Raw genomic sequence first — 18,637 nt, forward strand, 5'->3', positions numbered from 1 at the left:
GGCTGTGTAACTAAGGAGTTCAGTTACCAACCATATAGTTTTAAATTCAGTGCCACTACATGACACCTTCGGTAAGTGTCTTCTGCTATAGCCCTGGCCTAAGCCTTGTGCATGGATTTGGTAGATGGAAACCAAAAGAAGATTGTTGTGTATGTGTGTATTTGTGTGTGTTTACTTACATTTGCAATCTATAAAAGTCAATCACTATGAGCAGTATTGTTGTCATCACTTCTGTCAACAAATCATTCGCTCACTTTGCACCTTCAAAGACATGTAAAATAAGAGAGCCCTTACTTGAAAAACAGGTAGGACATCTGACTGGGATCTTTTTTAAAACGGGGACCACATTTTTCATTAACGAAACACTTTGAAACTTGGAACACTGGTAGAATGTGTCATATAAAACATCTTTTTCTCTTAGTCTTCTTAAAAAAAAAGAAATCCCTAAGTTATTCCATGTTAAAGTTGTCGTATTTCTGTAATTTCAACCAATCACTGACGGCCATTCAGCCGATATACATTAAGTGCCGACTACATAAACAAACGATTCTGAAACAATTCTATTGGTGATAGGGTTAGGGTTAGGGTAAAACAGCAAATTTAAAAAGAAAAAGGCAAAACGAAGCTATGGAAATTAAATACGCTTTACACCGCTTAATCAGCCAAAGGAGTAAATGTAAACAACTGAATACTTGTCAGTGATTGGTTGAAATTATCGAAATAAGACAATTTTTTACATGAAATAAATTCGAATACAAAAATATTTTTCTGTTCTATAACACAAAATAGATAAGTATACAAAGTTTGAAAGTCTTTCAGTACCAAAAACACGACGTAAAACATTAATGAAAAATGTGGCCCCCGTTTTAAAAAAGATCCTCTGACTGTAAAACAATACCTCAATTTTGTATACATTTAACTCATTCTAGCATGGACATAAAATGAATGCCTTACCCAAAAATGCATGACAATTCTTTAATTCCTTTATGCAGCTGCCTTCACGCACACACATCACATGACCATACCTGCACAGTCTTGTCTCTTGCAGACTACATTTGATGCCTCTTATACCCAATTTTTCTCCTAAAATATTTACACTTTGTCATGCATGCACACTGACATTGTACATCCTGCAGAGCATGTTGGCTTCATTTCTTTCAAGCCTTTGCATGTCCTCTACAGTCACGGCACATGTTTCACTGCCACATAGGATAGCTGTCTGTACACATGCTTCATACAATTTGCCTTTCACTCTGAGAGAGAGGTCCTTTTGTACAAACTAAAGTGATAGCTCTCTGAACTTTGCTCAGCTGGTACTTATTCTAGCAACTACACTTTCCGAGCAACTTCCTCCACTGCTGATTTGGTCACCCAGGTAACAGAAACTATTTACTACCCCTAAGGATTCCCTTAAACATTTGAGGAAGTTTATTTTTTGTACATTGTTAGTGTTTATTGTACCTGCACATCTGCCACACACTAAGACTACATTTTCTGTTAACCTTCCTGTGATTTCACTGCCCCCTCTCTTATATGTCCCTTGCTTGCACTGGGAACACTGTATGGAATTTCTACCTCTACCTTTTCTACTTATCAAGTAGGGCCATTTCCCTGAAGGGATTAGTAATTTGTCTGCTTTCTTGCTTACTAATAATTTGCAGGTTACTAAGTTAACTCTAAGGCCCTTTGATTCCAGTCCTTGCTTCCACACCTGAATTTTCTTCTCTAATTCTAGTAGAGATTCAGCCAGAAGAACTAGATCATCAGTATAGAGGAGCTTCCAAGAGCAACAAGTCTTAAATTCCTGTTATTGCCTGAAGGACTATGATAAGCAAGAGAAGGCTGAGAAACCAATCCCTGGTGAACTCCTGCTTGCACACTAAATTTGATATTATACTGACTTTCACCTTACTGACACCACTCTCTTGTACATGGCTTGGATGGCTCTCACTAGCCACTCATCTACCCATAGCTTCAACATCAACCATCAGATGAGCAAGCAAAGGACCCTGTCAAAGGCTTTCTCCATATCACAGTACAGTAACCAAGTGAAATAGTTTGTGCTGTAAACTGGACCTTGTGTTGCAGACGTGGCTCAGCAGAAACTTGATACTTTCATCACTCTGTTTGCTACATACCAGATTATGATCCAATATTATAATCATGATGGGAACTCTGTGCATTATGGGAGAAGAGTCATCAACAGCAATATAGAGATAACAGAGAGAACATCTAGATGACTCTGGCATAAAGGAGTTACCAATGGAGTCAATAGAATGCCAGTTGGTTGAAGTTTGATCAGCCTTAATCAGTCATATTGCTTAGGTAAGGGTGTATGTAGCAAGACATGAAATACCTTGTTAAGGTATCCAAAGTATATCCATCTGCAGATATATGAAAAATTGTTCATCTTATATCTGATATATATTATTTTCATCAAAACTAAGAATAGGGTGGCAATGATCATAAGGTGCAGTGTGTTAGAAGGTTGGATGTGTACAAAGATTATCGTATGGACTGTCTTAGCGCAGCCTCAGCTTTTAGTGTGATTCAGTGTGTGTAGCTTAGATTCTTCAGGGTTTCTCATAAGAAAGTTTTTCAAAGGATGTGGAGCAGGAGAATCTGTAGAGTACAAAAACTGAATTCCATATAGTCTTTAGTTTTGCACTTTTATATAACCTGAGTTCAAATGCTATCAATGTCATCTTTACTTTTTCTCACCTTGATAGGAGGAAGGGGCCAATTAAGAAAGTATCAGGTGTATACTAAATAGTTCCAAATGACAATGTTTTTCATCTCTAAATTTGTTGTCTTTTGTCGATGAATGGAATTATTAGAGGAAAATATGTAGCTCAAAGTTTGATCCTTGCAAAGAAATTAATGTTATGGTTTATTTGTTTGAGATTAATGGGGTGAGTGACAATTTTTAAAATGCAGTCTTAATTTGTTTGATAAATTAAAATCTAGAAGTGTATACTTGATTAGATAGATAATAATTCAATCAATGTTAAGTAAAGCACTAAAGACTATAACAAAAAAGCTGAATTGCTATTTAAATAACTTTTTGTTCTATCCATCTATTGTCAGAGACAATCAAGTTAATTAGTTAACCCTTCAGAATCAAATCCATTGATATCTAGTTGATACCTGAAAAATTCAACTCCTCTTCAGGTTACACAGCTAAGAAGAGGATTGAACTGAGCATTGTTAGCGAAGGAAATACTTGACTAATTTATAATACTACTGCTTCTTGCAACACTGCGTTGTTCTCATTTTATGATACCTGTTTTATAGTTAAGTAGAAAGGGCTAAATAAGAATTAACTGTCATAGCCTTGGACATACTACAGTAGCAATGACCGGGCACAAGCCACCAACCTCACTGTCAATCTCTTGGATGCTTGTTCAGTGTTCAGGTACCTATTGTCGCTCTCTTTAGGTATCAATGAAATAATTTGACAGAAAAGGAAACAAAATATTTTTAAAATATGGAATAGTTCTAGAGCCAGAGTTTTAATGTTAGCAATGTCAAAGCCTTTTAATTTGTCTCAAAAACTTCAAGCACTGAGTTTCTACGTCTTTGACAGTAGTAGGTTAGTGGAAAATTTTAAAATGAACAGTGTATAGTCAGAGAATTGGGGAAGCCATCCAAGCAGGAAGAGAGTTGTGTTTTTGTTGATAATGCTTGTAATGGTTTTTGATGTAGTGGATTTAGTGATGGTATTGATTTTATTGGTGTTTTACGAGTATGAAGTTATAGGAGGTAGGGAATGTTATTGTGTTGGTGCAGGATGGTTGTGATGAAGAATGTGGTGAAAGTAATGTGTTCATTATGAGATTATAAGTGGTTGCTGCTGACTATGTTTAGCCCTGGGTTAGGCATGGTAATGCAGATCTAGGATCAAAAGTGCTCCAGCTACAATCATTTTCTCTTTTATTTATGAAATGCAAGAGACTACATTATTCAATGGTGGCTGCTGCTATTGCTACTACTGCAGCTGTAGTTGTTGTTGCTCTTGTTGTTGTAATATGTTTCCCTTCATATGTGGAATGAGAAGCAACATTGTTTCCAGCTTTTGTTTTTTGTTGTTATTATCATTCTAGCTGGGAATGGTGTGATGGTAGCAATATGTTCATTCACCTTTTGGGCATATTTCCACATCCCATCATGCAACATACATAAAAGATATGGCCTCTTTATGCAGAGAACAGACTATATTACTTCATGGTAACTTTTAGTTTTCACCCTACTACACATGTGCACACATGCATACATACACACTCACATCCACATTTTTACATGCACTTACATAGACATATATGCACACACACACACGCACACACACACGCACACACACACACACACACGCACACACACACACACACACATGCACATGCACAAAAACACTCCACTTCTCTATCTCCTATTCTCTTCCTATCCAGTTTAGAAATTTAACCTCTCTTTTCCCAGTCTCACATAAGCACTTGTCTTATCAAATAAACTTGTTGAGCATTCATTTCCTTCTAGTAGTCTGGTTTAATGATGATGATGATGACTTCTTACATTGGCACAAGGCCAAAAATCTTGTGGGGAGGAAATAGTCAATTATATTAACCTCAGTGCTTCACTGGTACTTATTTTAGCTTCTCTGGAAGAATGAAAGGCTAAGTTGATGATAATAATGATAATGATGATGATAATGATAATGATGAAGATCATGATAATAATAATAATAATAATAATAATAATAATGATAATGATAATGATAATAATAATAATAGTAATAATAATTCTTTCTACTAAAGGCAGAAGGCCTGAAATTGCAAGGGAGAGGATTAGTCAATTACATTGATCCCCAGTGTTTCACTGGTGCTTAATTTATTGACCTTGAAAGGATGAAAGGCAAAATTGACCTCAGCAGAAAATAATAATGTAGGTTTTTCAAATATGATTTCACTTTCAGAGGATGACTCTTTTTATAGTATTATTGAATGCGTAGGGGTGGAGAAAGATATATAGGATAATTAAAGAAGATGAGAAATGGAGGGAAAAGTGAGAGAGTGTGTGTTTTTGTGTTGGTGTGTGTATGTGTGTGTGTGTGCATGTGTGTGTGTGCCTGTGTATCTGAAAGGAGAGTCAATGGGAAAGAGAAGGAAAGGTGAAAGAAGAAAGAAAATTGTGTTTACAGCTGGTCAGTTCTTTTAATAACATGTTTATTCTTGGCCTTTTAAAAATGGCAAAACCAGGTGGCATTGTTTGAAAGAAAGTTGTTTTTCAAAATGTTGGCATCATTGTCCAGTGGGAGAGAGTGTGTGGGTGTATTTTTGTGTGTGTGCACGCGCACGCAAACCTTTATGCAAACCTTGTACTCCTCAAACCTTTATGCCCACTGATACCAAGCTACATAAGGGATGACATAGACTTCCTCACACACATTCCAAATATGGTTCCGGAAAACACTATACTTGCAAGCTTCAATGTCACAAACTTATACACAAACATAACACACACCCTTGGCCTGGAAGCGATAAAATACTGGGTAGAAAAATACAGGGAACTCCTAGATAAACGTTTCAAAACAGACTTTATCACCAAAGCCACCCAATTAATACTTGAAGAGAACACATTCTCATTTAACAAGTCATACCAACAGATAAAGGGCACGGCTATGGGTACGAAATTTGCACCTTCATACGCCAACCTAGTGATGGGTTTCCTTGAGAACAAATTATACGATGAAATAGGGAACGTCTTCGAACACAACTTCAGAGAAGACATCAAGAAAAAGTGGAAATGCTACCTCGATGACTGTTTCATCTTTTGGAACAGATCGAAAGAAGATCTACGAACATTCTACAACATCCTCAACACACTGCACCCATCTATCCACTTCACAATAGATACCAACTACAACGAACTTCCCTTCCCAGACATCAACATCAAGATACACAATTCCATCGTCACAACAGACATCTACTACAAAAAAACTGACACACACCAATGTTTAAATTTCTACTCCTGCCACCCATCCCACATAAAAAGAAGCATTCCATATAGTATAGCAAGACACATATGCAGCTTAGTGACCGACTCACAGACACACCAAATAAGACTAAATGAACTTAAAACTTCCTACTAGAACAAAAATACCCACTCACCTTAATAGAAAATGGAATCGCAAGAGCAAGGAAACTGGACATCACACAACTCAGAACTCCAAAAAAGAAAAACAAAGAAAACATCATCCCTTTCATAAACACACACAACCCTGCAATCACCAACATGTTTCACATTATACGTTCAAATTTACCAATAATCCTACAAAGCCCCAAAATGGGAAACCTACTAAACAAATATTCTATAAAAAATAGTAAACGCCAAGAAAAAAAACTTAAAGAAACACCTAACAAGAGCAAAATTCTCATCAGAGAATAAAACCGAATTCTTCATAAAAGAGTGCGGAGATGGTAAATGTGGAACCTGTAGTAACCCCATCTACAAATCCCAAAACCTGCAGTCACCCCATCTGGAAATTCTTTATGCCAATGAGCCAGAATTCACCGACAACATGTCCGACAGGAGGAACTACGAAAAGTTCCACTGAGTGAACACTTAGAAGCATGTGGAGAAGGAAAATTTAAGATCTTTCCCTTCTATAAATGCCCAAGAAACAACACCTCCTTCAGGAAAAATATGGAGAAATACTTCAAAACAAAATTCTCACCCAAACTGAATGGCTGAAAACATGAAAATCACAACCCATCTAGAACTATTAACTTAGTCTGTAAAATAATATCCTCTCAATGTACAAGAAATTGTATGCATATCTGTTTCATTGAGCTCCTTCACAAGACACTTTCCCTTGTACATTATTACCCATCCTAATATCTTCATTTTTGTAAAGAATTGTTCTTTATTTTTATTTCTCTGGGGAAAATATATATATATGTGTGTGTGTGTATATATATTTATGTATGTATGTATATGTGTGTGTGTGTGTGTGTGTGTATGGCTATGACTAGTGAAATATCACTATTTCTATAATGATTTGTACTAGATGAAGGACCAAATTTGTAAAGTAAACTGTAATTTAAAAAACATTTTATTTATATTTCACCAACAATTTTCATCCTTTCACATACTTCACTATCTTTGTATTTTCATACCTTTATTTATACTTTCTCTATCTTTTTAATTATAATTATTTGTATTTTTTCCATAACGGATTTGATCCTAAAAGTGAATCCAAAACTATTTTAGAACTTGTTATTTCAGTATCTAAAACAATGGCACCATTTGCCAATTTATATTGGTAAATGACTACAGAAATGCTATATTTTATATTTATTTTTGATCCATGCCTATGACAAAATGAACTTACCAATATTTAGATACCTCACTCATTGATTCATCACAATATTTCATTATTCTTAATCGTTATTCAACTTTGGAACAACAGAGCCTAAAAACGGCAAGAAACCCAGATAGTGGTACATTTTTGTGCCAACTAGAATTGAACCCAATTAGCTTGGTTCTCATATTTCTCTCCTACCTTTTTTTTTAACTAACCAGCTGTATAGATGTAAACACAATTCTTTCTTCTTCCTTTCTTTCTTCTTCCTTCCCTTCTCTTTTCCATTGACACTCCTTTCAGATACACAGGCACACACACACAAAAACACACCCACACAAAAACACACCCACACACTCTCTTCCACTGGACAATGATGCCAACTTTTTGAAAAACAACTTTCATCCAAACAATGCCACCTGGTTTTGCCATTTTTAAAAGGCGGTGGCGGTGGCAGGGGTGGCGGCAGCGATGATGATGATGATGATGATGATGATACGTGTGTGTGTGTGTGTGTGTGTGTGTGTGTGTATTTGTGTGTCATCCTTGCACAAGGGTTATGCTAATCTTCTCTGTAGTGTTCCAATTAGCTTTACTCACTTTCTTCCTTCTTCCTGTTCATTTCTCCTAACTTAGCTTTACTTCTCTTAGCATAGCACCCTCTCTCACCATCCTACTATGGTGTTACCCTGTTTTCTCTCTGTAATAGAGATTTATATATATATATATATATAAGAAATCTCTGTATCCAGGAAGTAAGCTATTGTCAACTGAACAAACAGGAAACAATAGAGAAGCACTAGATTTTGTCTCTCATTCTAAGCAGGTGGCACCAATGCACTAAGTGTTTGGCTCTTACTCATTGAATGAAGATGATGGCAATAGCATGAGAGCATCCATCTGCCAGGCCATTTCCCAAGCGGATTGGCACAGATCCTCATGGTTCAGCTGGTTCAGTTGATCCCCATTAAACTGTACAAGTTGCTGGAATGTGGAGAGTATGTGAATTTGAATTTCTTTTCCTTGAAATGTGAAAATCATTTTTGTGCAGTTCTTTCAGTAATAGTGCCTCCTGCATACACAACACAAATGTCTTGAGCAGCTTTGGAACTTTGGGTGAAGCAGGTGTTGAAAATGCTCATTTTTAAATACAAAATTCACCTCAATAAATTCCATATGACCCATGTGTTCATAAAAAAGTGAATGTTAAAGCAATGATAATATAGGTGCAGGCATGGATATGTAGTAAGAAGCTTGCTTCACAACCACATGGTTCCAGGTTCAGTCTCACTGCGTAGCATCTTGGGTAAGTGTCTTCTACTATAGCCTCGGGCCAACCAAAGCCTTGTGAGTGGATTTGGTGCACAGAAACTGAAAGAAGTCCCTCATAGGTATATATATATATATATATATATATATATGTATATGTGTGTGTGTGTGTGTGTGTGTGTGTGTGTGTGTGCATGTCACTGTATCTGCATTTGTCCCCCACCACTGCTTGAAAACTGGTGGTGTTGTGTTTACGTCCCCATAACATAGTGGTTCAGCATAAGAGATTGATAGAATAAGTGCTAGGCTTCAAAAGAATAAGTCCTAGGGTCGATTTGTGTGACTAAAACCCTTCAAGGTGGTGCCCCAATATGACAGCATTCAAATGACTGAAAAAAATAAAAGTTAAATGATAAAATGAGGAGGCTGATATACATGCGTGTGTGTTAGTGTGTATGTATGTGTATAGGAGACAACAAGGTAATAACATTTCCTTCTACTTAATAATAATATTTCTTCTTTTTCTTCTTCTTCAGCCTTTAATTTAACAAAGCACAGTAATGTCCCTCCTGCTTTGAAAGTGGAGAAACTTTCAACAAGCTGTGAAGTTCTTGACAAAGCTTTGAGAGGTATGGATCAGTTTTGATTGTGTATCTATGTTTTCAATTCTTCTAACCAATAACTGAATTGTGTTCCATATCTGGAAAATAATGTTTTATTTGTGATACATATTTGCATCCTAATTATTTTCTAGAGTGTTAAGCAGATAAAAGGTAGATCTCTTTTATGATATGAAGTTGATTTCATGTGACTAACTTTTCTTCATCAAGTATCTATTCCTATACAGGGAATTCTTACTACGGTATTTGGTAAGAAACTATATTTGAAATGGTGTGGCTTTATGGTTAAGAAGCATGCTTCGCAGTTACCTGGCTTAAGGTTCAATCCCACTGCATTGCCCCTTCAGTGTCTTCTACAATAGTCTTGGGGGCAATCAATGCCTAGTGAGTAAATTTGGTAGATGGAAACTTTTAGGGTTAGGGTTAGGGTTAGCAACTCATTTTATATATTATGTATTTTAGTCTTTGCTACACCCACACAACGATTTTACCATCATGAAGCCAGGATTTTCTACACCTCAAGAACTTCATTATTAGTCTGGAATCTAACAGTGTTGGTAGCCCAGAACTCAGGTTGAGTGCTTCTCTGGAAATACCCTACTAGGATCTTAGATTATATATATGCATGTGTGTGTGTGTGTGTATTTATGTATGTATAAGGTGTTCGTGACTGAAGATGAGCAAACCAGCTTGAAACTGAGTCAGTCTTGGGATCCTGTTGTCTGCTGGAGGATGGTAGGGGTTTGCTCCCCTGCTGGTAATGTATATGTACAGGGTGCAGTGCTACACTGATAACCAGCTGACAGATGATCTGCCTGGGGTTAAACTAGTAGTAACATAGAACAGCCATTTTGATATGGCAATTAACTTTACAGCAGCGAGCTGGCAGAAATGTTAGCACGCCAGGCAAAATGCTTTGCAGTATTTCATCTGCCATTACGTTCTGAGTTCAAATTCCGCCGAGGTCGACTTTGCTTTTCATCCTTTCAGCGTTGATTAACTGCACTGGGGTTGATGTAATCGACTTAATCCCTTTGTCTGTCCTTGTTTGTCCCCTTTATGTTTAGCCCCCTGTGGGCAATAAAGACATAAAATTAACTTTACTTGTTAGTATAGCTACTACTCTCTTCTCTTCTTGAAATTTTACAACTAGCTACTTTGCTTGTTGCAAATCAGTGACTGATGGTCACTTAGTTTACAATGTATTGCTAGCTGGAGCAGATTTTGGCCACCTCTCTGGCAATCAGGTGTTCACTACTGAAGATGAGCAAACTAGCTTGAAACTAAGTTAGTCACATGATCCTGTTGTTTGCTGGAGGATGGTAGACAATATATATGTACAGGGTGCAACGCTGCACCAATAACCAGCTGGGGCTAAACTAGTAGTAACAATGTGGTGATTAACTTTACTTGTTAGTATAGTTACTACTTACATCTCTTCTTGAGATTTTACAACTAGCTACTTTGCTTATATATATTTCTATATAAAGGTTATGAAGGGTGTTGGAGTCAACCAAACCTTAAAACTTACTTCCTCCCCCCTTCCTTCCTGCCTTAAGGCTTGACCTCTTAATCTTACACACATCTCTCACTCGATTCGGACTACCCTTTGAGTGAACAACGCACTGAGTATACTGGATACGATATGACATATATCCACCTTAGTAACTACATTTATCTCCAGAAAATACCCACAAGGATTCTTTACATGGATGTCTAATGTTGGAATGGAACTATACTCCAAGTACTTTTTCTTTTTTGTTCTTTCTTCTACGCATCGCTCTCACTTCTTACTGCAAATCTCCTATTATAGATGTAATAATCCATTCTTCTACTATTACCGTCTCCGATGAAGGGATACATTGGATTTTCCCTGAAACAGCTGTAAGACTTTATACATGAAATATAATTCTAACTTTGCCATTGGTCTCTTTATCTTATTCTTTCTTTATATATATTTCTATATATATATATATTATGAGGTGAGAGCTCTAAACAGTGAAAAATATGAATATGCTAACAGCATGTTTGAACTTGTAAACAAGCCATTCACTGTGTTTTGTCATGGAGAAAATTTCTTGCTGTAGACATATGGTGTAAATATACCCAAATCAGCTCACAGCACTGCCTGTGAGATGCAAGCATTTTGGAGTAGTTATCTCCTCTTCAGTCACAGAAACCAGACAAGGGTGCTGCGAGCTGATAAAAGAGACAATTTCTCTTATGTTTTTCCATTCATCATAGGTTGGCTGGTAGTACAAACCAATGGCACATCGTAATTACGATGAGCCATCAATTTACACACACACGTGCACACACACACACACACACATGCACACACACACACATGCACACACACACACACACACACACACACATGCACACACACAAACACACCAAGTGTATAAGTCTCTGTTTTGTGTTTGTCTTCCATCCCACGACAACCAGCATTGGTCTATTTTACTTCCCTGTAACTTAGCAAAAAAGACTGATAGACTAAGTACCAGACTTGGAAAAGATAATAAATTCTGGAGTTGATGTATTCAACTAAACCCTTCAAGATGGTGTCCTAGCATGGCTGCAGTCTAATGACTAAAACCAGTAAAAGAATAAAAGCCATTTGTCAATGTTGAGGCACTGCACTAACACTATTGTCCAGATTGGTTTGTTTTTTTATTTATTTATCCTTTTTGCAGATAAGTTAGATCATTTAGATATATGATACTTGATATGATAACTTGATTTTCATTTGATTAGTAGTCTATTATTGGACCTCCAATATTTGTTTGCATACAAACTGTCTAGAAACATAAAATACACAGGGAATAACTTGATCAGAATATATGACACATTCAGTGGAGGAAAGGAATATTCCACATTTTACAAATTTGGCACAAAAGCCATTTAAAATTTTCCTAACATATTTTATGAGTTAGTGAATTATTTACAGGCATGGCTGTGTGGTAAGAAGTCTTCTTCCCTACTACATGGTTCCAGGTTCAGTCCCACAGCATGGTACGTTGGCCAAGAGTCTTCTATTACGTCTTCTAGCCAACCAAAACTTTGTGAGTGGATTTGGTAGATGGAAGTTGAAAGAATTTCATCATGTGTATGTATGTGAGTGTGTATGTATGTATGTATATATATATATATATATATATATATATATATATATATATATATATATATATATATATATATATATATATATATGTATATATCATAATAATGATAATGATAATAATAATAAAAGCGAAATTCTGTCTGTCCATCCAGGACCCCTGTATCTCAGTCTACATTTGCTCTACATAGACATATTATACCTTTTTGGAATCAAGATGATCTCAGGATTGAAAATCTGCCCTTCATTTGGTTCTTGACCATCCAGCATTGGGATCTGATTTAAAAGCATTTGGATTGCTATTTCTAACAGCTAAAGCTTGGTTGATTCACACCATCCTGGTGACATTTGTCAGATGATGTCAGAGATCAAGAGGGAGATAAAAGATATTCACTTCATTAATTTTACATTAAGATAAGAACTTTGGGACAAATTGGGTCCTCATTCCTAATGTATTTTTCGATGTTGTTGTTATTATTATTATTATTATTATTATTATTATTATTATTATTATTATTATTATTATTCAGGTCACTGCCTGGAATCGAACTTGGAATCTTGAGGTTTGTAGCCCGCGCTCTTAACCACTACACCATAGGCCCACAGACATATGGCTTAGTGGTTAAGAGCGCAGGCTACTAACCCCAAGATTCCAAGTTCGATTCCAGGCAGTGACCTGAATAATAATGATAATAACATCAAAAAATACCTTAGGAATGAGAACCCAGATTCAAAATTTCCCCAAGACACCTGATGAAGCTAGAGGGTATATCAGCCGAAATGTTGTGTTAACAACAAACAAGATGAGGACAAATATCCATTAATTGTAAATAATGTAAATAATGGTGTTGGCATGTTTATGTCCCTATAACTTCATGGTGTAGCAAAAGAAACCAATAGAATAAGTACCAGGTTTTAAAAAATAAGTACTGGGATTCATTTTTTTTATTAAAATTCTTTAAGGTGGCGCCCCAACTTGGCTGAAGTTTAATGAAAAACAAACAAAAAAAATTTCAATATATTTTTAAGTGAGCTATTATTGCCTAGTAAGTGTTGATATTTTGAAAAAAGAAGATGACTGGAATTTTTTTGTTATATCTTCTTAATTTATAGCTGGTTTATAAATTTGATTATGAAACTGTAAACATTGATTGAAAATTGTATATTTTTTTTTGTAAAATTAATGTAACTTCACAACACATCTAAAAAAAACAGATAAAAGGAACCCGCAAAATAGAAAACAGGATAAAAGTTCATCACATACATACGCCAAACAAACTTAATTATCAAATGGCTATTTGTCTCCCCGTTTAGACTCCTCTGTGCCCATCCCTTACTTGTCTTTTACTGAACAGCCATCTTAAATTTCAATGTGAAAGAGTATGAATAAAATTTTATTTTTTTGTTTTGCATGGATAAAGCTGAAGTTTCAAATATATGTTTGAAATGAAAAATGTAATTTTTGAAATTTTGTTGGATATTCCATTCTTTCACTGAATGCTTCATATATGTCTGTTCATGACTACTTGGGTGCCTAAACTAATTAGTAAAAGTATAGTTCATGCTACCAAGTCATGCTCACTTGTGAGTGATGACTGTGGCTTTTCTTTTAACGTATGTATATATATATATATATATATATATATATTTGGTGAAAGCGATATTGTTAATGCCCTCAACAACAGCAAAGCTTTCAACCATATCTAATATGCAAATCTGTTGAAACTGCCTTCTTATGGCCTCATCTCATGTCTCTTGGATTGATAGCTTCTTATGACCTGTTGCGACATGTGCCAACAGAGCTCTTTCTGTTCCTTTCTTCTATCAACCTTAGCAATTCAGTTTTGTCCTCCTCACTCTCTTCCTTCTATACATCAATGACCTACATCACATACAACAGTGCTCACTCTTGTGCAGATGATACTATCCCTCATTCTTTACTAACCTTCCTCAACCATTTATTGTCCTCATGCAACCTGCACACCTCACACGAAACCCACACTGAACAGGTATCTTGAAAGCGTATTCTAGTGAAGCTATGCCAATTTTGTCTCTTTCAATAGCAAGAAAACACAAATGGTACTCATGTAATAAAAGTACCATTGCACTATATTACATTGTTTTCATGGAAGATTGTTAATGAAGGACTCCACTTATATGACAGTGATAATTGTTTACAGTTATCACCTGCCATTGCTTTCCTACTGCTCAGCAAAGTCTCTGATTTCCAGTTTTTGTGAAATTTATCCTATTTATCCTACCATCATGCTTGTTATTCTCAATTTCTTCTATAGTATCTTAGAATTTAGTTTATTTACTTTTATACCTACTAGTTGTCACTCATCTGTTGTCATTCTGCTGGATGTATTCAGCCCAATTCCATTTCAGCAACTCTTTATATTTGCTGATGTCATTTAGTTTTGTTTGTTCTCAGACCAATTTCATTGTTTTATGGTCTTCCATATTATTTGTGAGCATGTTGAGCTAACAGTTCTTTGTCAGATTCCATGTTTCTGCACCATTGTACTTCAATACAACTTCTTTAAAATTATCTAAATTTTTAGCCTCATATTTTGGATTTCTAATACACATTCCATTCAGTTCACTCTCTAAATTTTGCCAGGTGAACTTTTCCTGAATATGCTTATTGTTCCAGACTGGATTTGAATTTAGATCCTTTATTTCTAAACAAAACATATCAACATCCTTATCCACTAAACCACTGATACAGGTAGAAAATTGGAATTATTATGATAATTTAAATTGTTGCAATACATTATCTCATTTAGATTACTTGTTTATCAATAAGTACTATTCAGCCTGATCTCTCAGTGGTAGTATTCACTGAATATTATTCATTAATTAATCACCACCTGGAAACAAGTACAGCAACCTAGACTGTGTTGCTTTCATGCAACAGGTCTCTCATATTGAAGGGAGACCAAGTTTATATTAAGATTTGTATTTTTGAGGCACTGCCAGAGTCCACTATTTGTAGTAGCTGTAAAACTTGGTCTCTACAGACTGAAGGCATCCATAATTTGAATATATTTGATGGCTGGTATCTGAGAAGTATATATTGCATATTCATCACTGTGGTCATGTGTGTGATCTCTAAACATGTTACTTTCATCACTATCATCTATACTCAAACCCATTGTCTCTACTAGATGGTCTGCATGTGTCAACATCCTCTGGACACCTTTATTTGTGCTGTTATGAATCTAATCAAATCTGATTAGGTAAAATGTCTATTGTGGGTTGTAGGTGTAGGTCATCAAAGCAGACCTTACATTAATCATTGATCCAGTCTCTGCTGATAGAACACACATTTTATCTGACTTAACCAGCAATTGTTGGGTATTGTAATTGTTAAGGTGACTGTTTTATCTAAAGATGTTGGCTGAACATTTAAGACAACTGTTAATGCAGTGTTAAGCACAAATAAGTACAGTATTGTATATCAGATGTTGGGCATCACAGAGGGGATGACAACAGAGGATTGAGACTTCTGGAAGTTTGCTGTGCTTGAGAAGTTATGTCAAGCTAAGTAAATACATGGTCATCCTTGCATACTGGCACGTCCCCTACATCCCTCTTCACCTGAACGTTCCTAATCTTGTGGACTTGTGAGTGTTGGTACCACATAAAAATCACCCATGTTGGTGCCACATAAATGTGCCTGTGCTGGTGCTGCACAGAAGCACACCTAGTACACTCTGTAAAGTGGTTGGCATTAGGAAGGACATCCAGCTGTAGAAACCATGCCAAATCAGACATGGAACCCAGGCAGCTCTCCAGCTGACCAGCTCCTGTCAGACCATCCAGCCCATGTCAGCATTGAAAACAGACATTAAATGATAATGATGATGGCCAATGTAATCCCTAGAATATTATTCTAAGTTAAGCCTTATTCTTTAGCAAATCACAAGCATCTAATAGAGCCAGTGTTTATCTTTGGTTTACATAACATTATGTAGATTAACATGTACCCTAGATAAGGCACAGGCCTGTTCCAGATGAAAACTTAAACTTGATTCTGCAAACAACAAATTCTTTGTCAATAAAATACCATTACTGTTACTTGCAGCAGAGTTTTATGATTGTAACTAGCAGCTAAGCCCAGTTTCACCCTGTCTGTTTGGATGATGTGGCTGTGATCGTTTTCAGTTAGGCATAATCTATAACAGCATTTCTCAACCTTATCATTTCGGGTCCCCTGTTTTGATTGGAGTCTCCAGCTGTATGAAAATTTCCTCCCCTCCCCCTGTCAGAAAACGGCTTCACCCCCCCACCCCCCAAACCCACCCTTTCTTGAATTTTTTTTTTCCGACAGAACCCCTCCCCCCCTTTTTGGCTACGGGGAATACGAATCTGCAAAAAAATTGGCAAAAATCAGCATTTCTAAATTACCCCCACCGCCATTTCCTTCATTTTTAAGTTTTTTCAGAATTGTTTTTTTTTTTTCAAAGTATGTGACAAAATACGGAGATTATGATTATGATTCTGGAAAAAAAATTTCCAAAAATCTTTATAAAATTTTTTTTAAGAATTTTTTTTTTTTTTTTTGTAAATATGGGGAAAAATATGGACATTATGATTCAGACAAAAAATTTCAAAACATTTCTGTACTTACAGTTACGGTTTTAGGGTTAGGGTTAGGGTTTTAGGGTTAGGGTTTAGGGCTAGGGTTTTAGGGTTAGTGTTGGGGAAAAAAATCAAAATTGAAGAAGTTCGGGAGGAAAATATTTCACAATGCCGATTTTTGGCAATTTTCTCGAACCTCCATATCCAAAAATGGGGATTTTTGGCAAAAAAAATTTTTTAAATAAACAAATTTGGGAGAAAAGGGGGGGGGGCAAAGTCTTTCCAAAATATCTTCGCAGAAAACAGCTTCAGGAGTTGTGAAGAAAGAATTTGTACATAGTTTGTTTTTGAGAACTATTCTATTGGACTTCTGTCTAATCACATCTTTTAAGGTACTCACTCATACATAGAAAATGTGAGGTCATAGTAGAAAATTTTTACGATAGTTGATTTATGGAAAAATTTATGTTAAATTTTTGAAATGCAAATCTGTGAATGAAAATTAAATTCAGACCTCTACATGGTAGGTAGACCTGGTAGAAATAGCAGCCAAATCTCCCTCAAAACACCCTACTGTATTAATGCGACAATTCTGCGTATTATATAGTTTGACTGAGAAACTGTAACTAAAGATGAAGATAATTAACCCCTCAAAGAGGTAAAAGAAGAGAGACAGCATAGCGAAAGTTTTGGCTGACTGTCATCCTGTAGTCCCCTTGTTGCTGTGTGAGCAACTGGTTGTTTTAATGGCAGAACAAAGAGGGGATTTGCATTAAAAAAAGTTTTAATCGATTTTCTCGGTAAGTATGGGGGCTAGGAAAAAATAGAAGAGGCATTAAGAAGTTGATGTTAAGAATTGCTTTAACAGTTAGAAAATGTTTGACGAGTTCATGAACTTCGGTTCTTTTCTCTAAATTATATATATATATATGCTACAGGCCCACACCCCCAACACCCATACTGTTAGGATTGGCACTCTCAACGTCGGCACGCTGAAAGGTAGATCTGGTGAAATTGTTGAGATGCTTGAACGGAGATGCGTAGATATGTGCTGCATCCAGGAAGTAAGATGGAGAGGAGGTTCTGCAAGGTTCCTCACAGGCAAAGAACACAGGTACAAGATTTTCTGGGCAGGGAACACTGACGGGGTCGGGGGCGTAGGAATACTTCTAGCGGAGAAATGGGTGGATAAGGTAATCGAGGTCGTTAGAGTAAGTGACAGAGTACTTAAGATCAGACTAGTGCTTCATCATAGATTAGCTACTGTCATCTCAGCCTATGCACCTCAACCTGGGCTACCAGATGGTCTGAAAGACCAATTCTATGACACCCTCTTGCAAACTACCTCGTCGACGAGTGACAGGGACCTTCTCTTTGTGGCTGGAGACTTCAACGGTCATGTCGGACGTCGTGCTGGGGGCTTCCATGGCATACATGGAGGCTATGGCTTCGGTTCCCGCAACGAGGAGGGAACCAGACTGCTGGAGTTCTGTGATGCAACCAATCTTATAGTCTGCAATACCAACTTCAGGAAACCTGCCAGTCACCTAGTCACCTACCGCTCCGGCAGACACTCTAGCCAAATCGACTACATCCTCGCCAGAAATAGGGAAAGAGGGCGGCTTATAAATGCCAAAACCTACCCTGGCGAAGAATGTACCCCACAACATAGATTAGTAGTTAGCGACT

The 18,637-nt window shown here is 36.5% G+C and overlaps 1 protein-coding gene and 1 pseudogene across 1 annotated transcript in view; one reads left to right on the forward strand and one right to left on the reverse strand.

Annotated features, from left to right (window-relative positions):
• Positions 1–18,637, forward strand: part of LOC106879834 (DNA repair protein XRCC3) — a 198,497-nt gene that overhangs the window by 87,651 nt on the left and 92,209 nt on the right. The window contains exon 3 of the mRNA XM_014929538.3: positions 9,157–9,249. Coding sequence (XP_014785024.1) covers positions 9,157–9,249 — 93 coding nt within the window. The remainder of the gene's footprint in view (positions 1–9,156; positions 9,250–18,637) is intronic.
• LOC128249144 (U6 spliceosomal RNA) lies at positions 7,861–7,950 on the reverse strand (annotated as a pseudogene).

The sequence above is a fragment of the Octopus bimaculoides genome, chromosome 11, assembly GCF_046866305.1.
Source record: "Octopus bimaculoides isolate indiv1 chromosome 11, ASM4686630v1, whole genome shotgun sequence".
Lineage (NCBI taxonomy): Eukaryota > Metazoa > Mollusca > Cephalopoda > Octopoda > Octopodidae > Octopus > Octopus bimaculoides.